The 13,108-nt window shown below is 39.3% G+C and overlaps 1 protein-coding gene across 7 annotated transcripts in view; it reads right to left on the minus strand.

The window, feature by feature from the left end:
- Positions 1-13,108, minus strand: part of Lmbr1 (limb development membrane protein 1) — a 169,318-nt gene that overhangs the window by 115,889 nt on the left and 40,321 nt on the right. For 6 of the 7 annotated variants that reach the window (XM_078040917.1, XM_078040916.1, XM_078040914.1 and 3 more), the window contains exons 2-4: positions 11,079-11,151; positions 9,189-9,228; positions 179-318 (exon numbers count right to left, since the gene is read on the minus strand). In XM_078040917.1, coding sequence (XP_077897043.1) covers positions 179-318; positions 9,189-9,228; positions 11,079-11,151 — 253 coding nt within the window. The remainder of the gene's footprint in view (positions 1-178; positions 319-9,188; positions 9,229-11,078; positions 11,152-13,108) is intronic. The other variant, XM_078040918.1, reaches the window with a different exon arrangement.

The following is a 13,108-nucleotide window of genomic DNA, read 5'->3' on the forward strand; positions in this document are numbered from 1 at the left end:
ACAGCTAAAAAACAAGAATGGTAAGTAAAATCCACTTTTCTGATTTACTAAGGATCCTAATGATTTACTAGAGAAAGTTACAAATTATGAAGGAAACTAAGAAAAGAAAAATTTAAAAATACAATGTAGTAAGAAATTAAAATGTTAATAATGATTATACTAAGCAATATATACTAACCATGAATCAGGGAGCCATTTAGCCACTGAATATAGTAGTTTTGAGGAAAAGAAAGCAGGATTTCATTGCTGATTATTGAGAAGGGTAAAAGCAAAACAGCCCCAGCTGAAACTGCTAAAGTGAAGGTGCTCAAAAACAACCTGGAAGAGAAGAGAGTCATGGTCACTAGACAGGACAAACCAATGATCACAGAAACAACATCAGAAGAATACAAACTCAATTTTCTAATCAAAAAAATATTATACAAGGATATCATTAAATATATGTATTTGGAAGACAAATGATGTATATATGGTCCTGGAAGTTAAACTCTCAAACTCCCAAACTCCATGAAAAGATCAGTAAATCTGATGACTAGACCTAAAAGACAGATTTTATATATATAAAAAAACACAAGCTTCTCACATTTTGCAGCAGTGGTTCCATTCATATTTTAAACACAATATTTATTTCACAATTGTATTTAATTAATAGCTTTGACAATGTATGTTAAAAGCAATGCAACAACTGTCTTGGGTTAAAAAAAAACACTTGTGAAAAAGGTATGAAAAAAATTAATTTAAAATTATTATCTCAGCTGGGTGTAGTAGTGCAGATCTGTAATTCCAGCAACTCAAGAGGCTGAGGCAAGAATGCTGCAAGTTCAAAGCCAGCCTCAGAATCTTAATGAGACCTCAGTGGTAAAGTGCCTGTTGGTTCAATCCTCAAAACCAAAAAAAAATAAAGAAATAAAATGATTATTTCATGACAAGAAAAGGGAAATGCTAACTACCTTGATCTGATCAGTGTAGACAATATACAAATGCTGAAATAAACACTGAATCTCATTAATATGCACAATCAGTATATGTTAATCAAAAAAAAAGAACTATAAATGATCAAGAACAAGAAAAAGCATTAATCCTTCTACCTCACAAATATAAATGAAGTTATACATTGTTACCTATTTCATAAATTTTATTTTCAAAAAATAGTCTATCGATAAAATAGATAAAACACAGCTCTAATGTAAAAAAAAATCTAAAATAAATTAAGTCAACAAAACAAATGGAAAAAAAAGCATGAACAATAAATATAAAACATGCTCTCCCCACCCCATTCCCCCAAAATGTACATATGCAATCAAGAAAAAAGAGACATAAAAAGTCCACACACTGTATAATAACCCATGGGGAGGTATATAGTTACAAGGGGCTTTCGCTTTCTCAGTTACACTTATTCCTGATATGTTTAAACTTTTTATATCAAATACCTAACTTGGAAAAAGTTTTTACAGAATATAATGGCAAAAGAAAAGAAAACTTCACTAACATTCAAAATAGAATCATACTAAACGCTCAAAATACACACTGACTAAAGTAACTTTGAGGTCAGTGCCATCTTGTGGCCAAAAACAGAAGTGAAATATATTCCTAGTTAAAGTCAAAGTGCCCAGAAAACCTGCTGTGTTTGGTAAATTGATGTCAAAAACCTCAAATGTGGACATGTGTTACATACCAACATATAATTCAGATAAAACACATGAGAAATGCTACAAACTGGTTCTGCTGAGTAGACAGCACATGTCCTGAGAAAAACACTCTAGACAAAGTCTTCATCTTAGGGTGGATGGCAGCTCTAGTGGTAATCCCAGCAAACCTCTCTAGGAAAATGAGGATGTTAGCCCAGCTGCCATCATTCCTACCAAGGCCAAAGCTAAGATCAAATCCAAATTCTACAGGACTGGCTCTCCTTGTGTGCTTTTCAGGATGCCTTTACCAGGACACACTTCAGCATACACTTAGATTTCCCTACCCACCTCGTTCCCTATACATCAAACTGCATTGTTAGCATCCACACCTGCGCCCTCCTTAAAGTACACTCCACATACCCACATGGAAAGACATGCACAAATTTCAAAACAGACTTCACATGTCATCTGCCCTGAGAATCATTCCTTAGCTTCTACCATCTTGCTCCACTCCAGAAAATTAGCTCCTCTCCCCTCTTGACTCCTGTAATACTCTCATCATACACCTGGCAATAAAGGCCAACACAGTTTTCAAATCAAAAACTATAACCAGTGATCTAACAAAAGGAGTCAGCTTCTGGGACAAACAAATTATTTAAAGTCAAAGAAGACCCACAATTCCTGAACAATTGATCATCACAACTATAATGCTTGATCTTTCATAAAAAACTATTAGAGCCTATTACTTTAATTGTTGTGATTGGCCCTAAAGATAACAAAAATATTTTTTAAAAATCACTGCTGCTGCCACTGAATATAGCTGAATAAAAAAGTTATTCATAAAAGGTTCATGTGACAGAGTTAAAGCTGGCAGAGAGCTGGTCCTTAAAATAAGGCCCCAAGTTGAAAAAGCACCATAGAACACTGTGCTTTATATCACACTACTTATGTAATTAAAGAAGAGAGGCCTTTCAGAATTGAAGAAACTTCAGAAATGTCCTTCTGAAATGCAGCAGAATAAAAAAATTACATCTTTAGAGTAATACGTCTTTTGTGATAGTGGAGGGGATAAGACCAGTGTTTTCCCAAGTATCTAACATTTGTTACTATCTCCTTGATCCAATGAGAAAGGCAGAATCTCCCCTCCTCTCCAAAATGTGGTGAGGACTGACACTGAGATGTTGAATATAATGGGGGTAAAGACAGCTGGTCGTCCACAGACCACATCTTGTGCAGTGATTATGAATTAAGACAATAAGACCACTTCAACTTAGTTGAACACTCCACAAAACTTTCATATACTTTCAGTTGGCAAACAAGAGCCAGAACCTTGACTCTTGGATCTCTAATCCCCCGTTCTTGACCACATCTTCAAATCTTCAAGCTCTTTCCAAGCTTTCTGACATGGTCCTGCAGTGCCTCATTCCTGGAAAATGACAGTCTTCTCTTTCAGAATGGGAAAAGAAGGGTAAACTCCTTCCATACTGTTACTGTTTGGATATGAGGTATCCCCCAATAGCTCCTGTATTAATGCAAGAATGTGAAATGACTGGATTGCAAGAACTGTGATCTGACCAGTCCAACCTAGTTTAAAGGGGTGATAACTGTAGGCAGGTGGGGCATGGCTTGACAAAGTGGGTCACAGGGGTCTTCCCTGGCAGGATGCATTGTCCCTGCAGCCCCTTTTCTCCCTCTCCCCTTCCCCCACTTCTCCCTAGTTACTTGCTGCCTTGAGGGCAGCAGCTTCTCTCTGCCATGTCCTTCCCCCCGAGATGTTCTGCCTTACCTTGGGCCCAGAACATGCCCATCTATGGACTAAGACTTCTGTAACCAAAAAACTTACCCTCCTCTAAATTGTTCCCATCACGTATTTTAGCCACAACAACACAAAAGCTGACTAAACCACTTACCATATGGGAGCTCTCCACCCTACTGTCTCCACAGGCCTCCTGCCTCACCAGCTGGACATCTTTAACCTTCCATGTCACCTTCTCTAGCTCCTAATCCTCAGAATAGAAACGTCCTATGGGATTTCTGATCTTTCAAAAAGCTTCCTGAGAAGGACATACAAGTTACATCTTTACTTCCACATCAGTTTTTTTCTTAACACATTGCAGTAGGATTTCCACTCCTCACCACATGTTAGTCAGCTTTTCATTACTGTGACCAAAATACCAGACAAGAACAACTTAGGGGAAAGATCTACTTTGGCTCATTGTTACAGATTTATCAGTCCACCACGGCAAACTCAATTGCCCTGGGCCCTAGGTGAGGGTACATCATGGTAGAAGGGCAAAATAGAGAAGAGCTGTTTCCTTCAAGGCAGCTAGAAGCAGACAGAGTGAGCCAGAGAAAAGAAGGAGCCAGGGACAGATAGAGTCCCCTGGGGCATATCCCCAGCGACTTACTTCCTCCAAATGTACCCAACCTGACAAGACTTTTGACCACCTCCCATAGTCCACTCAAATTATTTATCCATCAAATGGAGTAACCCACTGATAGGGTTACAGCCCTCATTATCCACTCACTTCCCCAAAGCCCCACCTCTGGACATTGCTGCCGTAGAAATCAAGTCTTCAACACACGAGCTGCTGGTGGACATTCCATATCTAAACCCTAACCCCACAGTAGTGAAAAAGTTCTCCTTACGATCAAATCTATCAGATACTTTTAAGTTGCAATCTGAACCTGACCTTGCATGATATTTCAAGTTGATGAGCACTACTTCCATCCTAAGTCTTTGTCTAGCTAATCAGTAAATATATGCTGCATGAATTAGGCTCCCTCATCCCTCACTCTACATCAGTGGTTCTTTAACCAGTGATTGTCAGAATAATCATGTTATTCTGAGCAGCAGTACTATCAGCACCACAGAAGGAGTACCCAGCTCTAGCATCAGGACCCCCAAGGAGTAATGAGAAGCATCATCTGGACCACCATGAGGCTTTTTTAAACACATATCCCAGAGTATCTGACTCAGTGAGTTTTTTGGTAACACTGATTCACCAAAGATATATATGTTTAAAGTTCTGTGCTAGGACTGTTCTAGGCATGTTACAACAATGAACAAAACAACCATTCTTGCCCTCATGAGCTTAGAATCCAGTTGGGAAAGTTAGATAATAAACAATAAAACAGTAAATGTGAAATTGTATAACATTAAAATCATAAATGCTACAGAAACATAATGCAAGGCACAGAGGACTAGAAACTAAAAGGAAGACAGACGAAGCCAAGTTAGCAAGATTCTGTCACAAAATAAAAAATAAATAGATTTGGGATGGGGCTCAGTGGTAAAGTACCCCTGAATTCAATTCCTGTTGAAAGAAAAGAAAAGAAAAGGCAGGCTGGCTGTCTAAAATTTAGGGGGAAGGTAAGGCAAAGCAAAACAAAATGGAAGGGGTTGAAAGCTCAGTGGGACAGGTGACAACAAAAGCACTCTGGGAAGACAAAACAGGTCTGAAAGCCCTAAGCTGGGCATGGCCAGCCTTTTAAGGAAAGCACAAGATATGGCTGCCTTTCAGCAATGAGAAGGGCAAGAGGGCCATGGAGGAATGTCTTGGGCCAGGTGAGCACTTTGGCTCGCACTCTGAGTGGGCAGGAGTGGCTACTCCAGAACTCTGAGCAGAAGGGGGCATGATCTGGCTAATGTTCTGACCAGAAGCAAGGACAGAAGAAGGAGACTCACTGGAAAGCTCCTGAAGCAGATATGGCAGCAATAAAGACAGTAAGATGGGCAGTGTGGTCCTGAAGACAGAACAGATAGATGCCTAATATGGAGGACAGGGAGAGGCATCAGGGTGACTCTGGGGCTTTGGGCCTGAACTGAAAGGGTGGAGCTGACAGTACCTCAGATGCAGAAGGCTACAAAGCACAGCAGGCTGAAGGGGAAATGAGGATTCCGTTGTGGATACATGGAGTTTGGCAGGACTATCACAAAAGTGTCCACGCTTCTTTCGATAGCTATGAGTAGCTGGGAATTGCTGTCTGCCCTTCTACCAACACTGTTGTCTATGATCACTGGTCAAAGTGGTGTCCGCCAGGGTTCTCCACCATAAAGTTACTCTTTCCTTTAATTAGTATTCTGTGTAAGGTTAGTTCTTCTTATTGAAACTTTCGATTTAATTCACTTACTGATTTCTGTATGGACTCAAAACCATTCTACTATACTCAATGGATTAGGATCCATTACAATGATTGACGCTGTTGCTTGAATTGCCTTTAACTTGGTATGAGAACCCTGAAGGATTCTGCCTCCTTCAACATATATGCCCATCACTCTCTGGATACTTGATTCTTTACAATAAGATGTATAAAATTAGGGGCTGGGATTGTGGCCTAGCACATGAAAGGCCCTGGGTTCGATCCTCAGCACCACATTAATTAATTAATTAATTAAAGGTATTATGTCCAACTACAACTAAAAAATAAATATTAAAAAAAAAAAGATGTACAAAATTAGCCTGGGCCTTTCCTGACCCCAGCCTGCAACCCAACCTTTCTCCAAAAGCAACGTTCTGCTCAGTAGGCGCCATCTCTGGGCATGCTGGAAATGCTCACTGATGCTGGGAAAGGCACTTCCAGGCGCCTGAGAGGGCATACAGAGCTGAGCAGTGCAGCATGTGCTGAGCACACACATGTGCACACAAAGACCCATATTTATTTTCTATATTTAGTTCTAAACTCTCTAGATGCTGGAAACCATGAAATTACGCTGATAACCTCCAATTCCAAGGCAACAACTTGGTAATTTGTTTCCATTTTTTCCTTTTCCTCCGATTGTTCTTGGTTCGTCCCATTATCTTTACGGAATCAGGCTTTGCCATCACAAACAACCAATCTTCTATCACAGTATCCCCAAACTGTACAGACAAGCACTCTCCTATTTATGGAGCCCCCCACTCTAGACTGTCTGCCATATAGACACCCTCCTTCCCCCTTGAATCATTCCACCACCCCAGCCAGACTCCCACAAGCACAGACACCTTCCTCATCCTGTAGGGACCCCCTTCTCAGAAGCTCTCTTTACCTATGCAGCTGACCTCACCAGCCAGGCTCCAACACACACACACACACAAACACACACACACACACACACACACACACACACACACACACACACACACACACATGCCAGACTTCCCTCCAGCACAGACATCCTCCTTGTCCTGCCCAGGCTCACAGCCAGCAAAAGCAGTCTCACCTATTTTTTTAATTTTTTGCTTGATAGTTGGATCAACTATTAATTCAAATCAAATTAAATACCTAGTTGAGAAGAGTTCTCAAAAATGCACTGAGTTACAAAGGACAGAGGAAGTTAATTTAGGATTTTGAGTACACAGAAACAGAGCATGGAATAAAGGCATATCAGGAATAGAAGAGAAACCAAAGGTGGCCTCTAAAAGGGTCAAAAAAGCCAATAAGAGGCTTAGTCAGCCGTGGAAAGCCCTCTCACGTGGACAGAATGGTGTCACCCTCACCTGTGCTCAACACCATGTCTCAACTCCTTTTTTGTCCTAGTTAAGCTTCCTGTTCTTCTCTATCTTGCTCACAACTGCTTTCAGGGAGAGGAGGGAAGGCAAGGGAAAAGGGAGACGAGACGGGAAAAGGGGAGTGACACTGATCCCACCTGCTACACCACAAGCAACCTTTTTTGTTGTTGTTGTTTTGCCGATGTTATTTAATTCACATCCTACAAAGGAAATGAAAGCCCTCCTTTACAAATAGAGAAAGCCAATCTTTGCTTCTCCATCTCTTCTGGATGCAAGTTAATTTTGGGTGCAAACTATGAACGCATACCAGCCTCACTCTCTGGTTTTCGTTTTCACTCTTATCACCAATGCAGGGGAAGGGAGTTGACCAGACAACATTCATCCTCTCCAGTGACTCTCTCCAGGCTTCCCCCTCCTAACTCTGTTGTAACTGCAAACCCATCCACCTTTAGGAACAGGATACAGCACAAACCTGGACACAGAAACTACTTAGTGGGAAAGCCCCACCTACTGTCATGCTATGCAGCTGCCCCGCTGGAGCAGAGGAAGGAAGTAAAGCCTGCTAGTGGACAGTTTCACAAGAAAACAGGACACAGTTGCATCCTCATTAAACACACTTTTACAGATAAAAGGCAAAGTGATATGCTCTGTTAAATTTATAAATTATTAATTTCGAAGTGCATTTAAGTACATTTACCACCAAAGTTGTGCAGACTAAATGATGAAGAGAAAGGCCCATACTTCACTTACCCTTCACACCTAGAGGATTTCACATGGAGGAAGATCTGCCCTTTACTCAGTCTGATTCATGACTGTTTTTTAGATGTAGTGAAGTGAATTGTAGTTTTACAGAAGCATTAATTTAGATAAAAATTTTGACAAATATCACAATGTTAGTAATAAAATTAAGACCCCCTAACCCTGTAAATTTAAAACATCAAGCTTAGGGCCTAAGTTGGAGCCTAAGGAAAGAATCTCTACAGTGAAGTTGCAATTATTTTTGTTTCTTATCCAACTTTCCTAGGACACTTGAAATAATTTAAATTGCCAAATCTAGTAAGGCAGAATCCATTTATATTCATTTTTCAATTATGAATCAAATCTGGCCTATTCAAGTCTTTTGTTAGCTAAAACAACTCTTTCATTGAGGTGAAATTCACACTATATGAAATCCACACTGCAAGACCTATTAGTCCTTCATCTCTTTTTATGGCTGAATACTGTTCTGTAGTATGTGACTACATGTTAGTACACGTGTATGAATGTATTGGAAGCACAGGTAATCTCTTTCCCTCTTCCCCTTTTCTTGCCCTCTCACCTCTCCCCTTATCAAAGATGCATAATCTGATAGTAGTCATGAAGAGACATCAGACAAAACCAAATAAGTGACCAGTACTCTTCAAAAGCATCAAGATCAGGAAACCTGAGGAAATGCTGACCAGGATTGTAATCTGAGGAAGACTAAAGGGACAAGATGACTAAATGCAATGTGTGGTTCTGAAGTGGCTCTTTTTGCTATGATGAACAATCAGGGCCCACCTCCCTGTCATAGAAGGTGCCCACTCCACTAACCAGAAAACATCTGTTCCCTGTTTCAAGATAGTCACAGTCTTTCCCACAGACAATTCAAACAGCTGGAGTTTTCTTTCTTAAACCCAGCAGTTTCTCCAAACTTAAGTCCATTTTCTCATTAAACCTTGTGAAGATAAAATCTGGCATCTCCTTAAATAAGCAAATTTTAAAACTGCTTATATATATTTGCTTAAATGTGCTTTTCAAAGGTAGGATTAATATTGAGAAAGGTGGGCTGGGGTTGTGACTCGGTGGTAGAATGCTTGCCTAGCACTTATAAGACACCAGGTTTGATCCTCAGCACCCCACAAAAATGAATAAATAAATGAAGGTATTGCATCCATCTACAACTAAAAAGAATTTTTAAAATATATTGATAAAGGTGTTATAATACATCAGGTAATTTTTTCTCTGTATTTTTGTCCAAAAATCAGAATTATTTTCAGAATTTGACTTCAGAAATAGAAACAGAATAACTGAATTTTAGAATACTTACGAAATCCTGTTGACTATGGCATCTTCATCTTCTTGTTCATCTGCAAAAATGTTTAAAGTATTAGTATCCTTTTTCAACAAAATGTTTCACTAATTTACTTAAAAATGTAACAAAAACATAAACTTGAAAAAGCAATTACTAAATAGAAATAAAGACTTTCAAAGAGCATTGTGTTTATTTCATCAAAGATCCGAATTTAAATCAGGCAGAATGGCATACAATTAGAGAAGGCAGTGGTATTTTTTAAAATCCTGATTGCATATGTAAATTTAAATTTCCCAAATATTTTCTCTTCAAGAAAATAAAAGTTAGTAGAACCTGAGGGCCAGTATGAAACATACTGTCAAAGAATATTAAGTGAAATAGCTAATGAATTAAATTTTCTGGCTGATAACAGTAAACTAAAGTTTTCACTATAAAATTAAAACTTATAATCTTAGAACTCGTCAAATTTTCTATAATTTGAGTTTGTCATTAATAATGGCAATGAGATTCTCATTGAGAATGAGACCATTCTAAACTAATTTGGAAACCACAGCCTTTTAAAATATCTTTTAAAACCTCAGTGTTGATGGTGTACTTGGGCCTTTCTGTTACTCCAGTGTCCATCCCTAATTCCAGGCTGCTCAAAACAGCTTTACAACCAAAAGGACCACAATGCAATAGTCACAGTTAGTTTATACACAACCAATCAATCATCAAGTCTTGGAAGGTACTTTAATATACCCATGCCCACTTCAGTTCTATTCCCAACACCTGCTAAATCCAGGGTACCCTAAAAATTAAGTCTCTTAAATCTTCCTTTCTCAGTCTCTTAACTTTCCTTCTTATCTCCCCTGATCTCCCCTAAAATAACATATTTATGTTCACTCACTCACTCCCCCCTCCTTCTGTGCCCATATCTATGAAATTATGCCAAAATATCTTTTAAAACAGCTAAGATACTATCTCGGATTTGCAGATCTTCAAAATTTTGACCAATTACAGAATCTAGGAATACTTCAGTATGTTCAGAGTCAAGTAATACTACTAAAGTAATACACAAGAGAAAGAACTGTTTCCTTATGTCTCTCAAAAGTTCGACGGTTTTTAAATTGATAATATAATATCAAAGAATCCTTAAAACAAGGAATCCTGCTATCAAACAAGGAATCCTGCTATTAGCCCAGCATCACAGGCTGAAAGTATTATGATTCCCAGAAAACAACTAAGATTTGTCAGAAAGCAGCAAGGCAGTTGCTTAGGTATTTGTGAAATTCTGACCTAAAAGTCTGTGAATTTAATTAGCACAAAGTTCACTAGAGGGGGCAGGGGATACTGAGGCTGTAGCTCAATAGTACAGCACTTGTCTAGCATGCAAGAGGCCCTGGGTTCAATCCCCAATATCACAACAAAGAAAAGATATCATGGTCCCACTAGCTAGGTAAGGATAATATAAAGTACTAAAAGGATAGTAGATAACTGAATGCCAATAGTATTATGGAGACTATCAATTCTAGAGTACTTCAGAGAAAAAAAAAAAAAGATATTCTAGTAGCTGGAAAAGGATAGGTGGGACTGAACTGACTATTCAAAGTCAGAGCCAGTCACAAGGAACCAAACTGCCTCATAAACTCTGGAATTTCCCCAGATACTAAATAGCCCAGCACTATTCTTAGCTGGGCCTAAGAATTGTGATAAACAAGGACTCTGGTCTCCAAAGGTGATCCTAACAGTAATCAAATTCCCTGGAAGGTATTTTTAGTGCTCCAGTTCAACAGGCACTGTTTACTTCAACCATGGGCATATTCAATACATTACCACACTAACAAGTACTCAGAGAGCCCATGTACCACACTGAGACCAGGAGGCACAATAATGAAAGCTTTAACAAAAAATGTTTGTACTTGCCTGATTTTCTCTTGTACCTTGTGATGATGAAGTAGGAAACGATGTACAGAATGGCAAAAAGAAGAAAACATATCTGAAACAAAACAAATTTAACACATCATTTACATTTTTTTGCCTTTTTCTTAACTAATACAAGATACATCTTTTAGCATTTATAGGGAAAAGGATTTACATTATACAAAAGTAAAATTTGGGGGCTGGGATTGTGGCTCGTAGTAGAGTGCTTGCCTAACACGTGAGAGGCCCTGGGTTCAATCCTCAGCACCATATGAAAGAAAGAACAAATAAAATCAAGTTTAAAAAAAAAAAGTAAAAATTTTAGACATTTTGCTAATATAAAGATTTGATAAAATATTAATTTATGTGACCTCATCAATTAATCCATTTAATACTATTCCAGGGAGTAAAAATCCCAGTGGAGAGTTTTCTTTTCATAACTTGATCAAATGTTTTTCAAAATCATATGGAGGTCGGCCCATCCCCCCACGCACCCCCCACCAGCAAACTCATCCACACACACAGAGTGAATAAGCTCTGAAGCCCCATTCCACAACCTCAACCTCCAGTTTCCTGACCTGGCACAAAAAAAAATGAAAGTGGGACAGACTTGAATGAAAGTTGGGACTCAAGAATTCAACAATATTGGGGGCTAGGGATATAGCTCAGTTGGTAGAGTGCTTGCCTTGCATATAAAAGGCCCTGGGTTCAATCCGCAGCACCACACTCACAAAAAAGTATTGGCCAATAGTGTTACTATGTTTCTGATCCCTAATTAGCAAAATTTCGACCAATAGCTTAAGTACATTTCCAAACCCTAATTAACATAAATTTGGACCAATAGAAGAATTAGGAACTGATGGTGAGTGCCTGGGGCCTACTGCTGTAACACTGGAAGGCATGGCCCACCACTGAGAGCTGCAACACTTCCTGGCTGCAGAGACCTGCACCTGAGGCAGACCTCATCCAAAAAAACTCCATCTCACCTGCTAGTGGAAGAAGAAAATTGAGTTTCATCTCAAAACTCTGGTTTCACTATGATCAATGACACCATCTAGAAAATTACACCTCAAAAATGAAGACTATAAACCATGGGTCAGAGTTCTCCAAATACATATGGAAAACTGACAGAATACAAAATGGACCTTGAACAAATGAGAGCATTCACGAGCACCTGCACAGTCCGAGGACCTATTTGGAACACCAGCTACTTAGGAGAGCATTAACAGAGACACCACCTCCTCCTAGTAATCCTCAGAATACAGGACATGTGTCATAAGGAAAACCAGTTGTTGGTAAAGAAATGTAAACAGAGGGGTCTTCTAGGAAGGAACTGAGGATAAGGGGGAAATGTTCTACAATGTAACAGAAGTCAGAGTAGGGCTTAAAGAAGAATGGAAAGAAGAGTAACTGAGCAGAGAAAAAGTAAATTATATGGTTAAAGTCAGTGCGATGAGTTGATATTTGACAGTTGATATTAAAAGAATTGATATTTCTGAGAGGCTGACTAAAATTCCTTCAATCAACAGAAATTTATTGTGTATTCACTATATGTCAAGTATTCATTTAAGAACTGGGGACACAGCAGTGAACAAAGCTGATGTCCTCATGAAGCTCACAATCCAGTGGGAGAAATAACAAAGTAAATGATAAAGAGTTAAATTGCAGTGTGTCAGATGACAATCCTTATAGACTTGGGGGAACAGACAGTGCCTGCAGCAGTAGGAGCATGCCTCACCAAGAAGGTGACATGTGAGGAGAGAGTTGAAAGAGAAGACACGGTAAGTCATGCAGACACCCAGGGGGAAGTGAGTGAGGCAGAGAAAACAGCAATGCCAAGGGTCTCCGGCACCAGTGGCTCCTGTGTGTTCAAACAATGAGGGGAGAGAACTAAGAGATGAGGTCAGAGAGTAATGGAGGCCCAGTTCACACAGACCTTTGTAGGAATTTCTGCTTCCTAGACATGGTAACTACTGTGTTGGTCCTGAACCTGAATGACATGGGAATCTACAGTAAGATTCTCAGCAGAGAGT

The sequence above is a fragment of the Ictidomys tridecemlineatus genome, chromosome 2, assembly GCF_052094955.1.
Source record: "Ictidomys tridecemlineatus isolate mIctTri1 chromosome 2, mIctTri1.hap1, whole genome shotgun sequence".
Lineage (NCBI taxonomy): Eukaryota > Metazoa > Chordata > Mammalia > Rodentia > Sciuridae > Ictidomys > Ictidomys tridecemlineatus.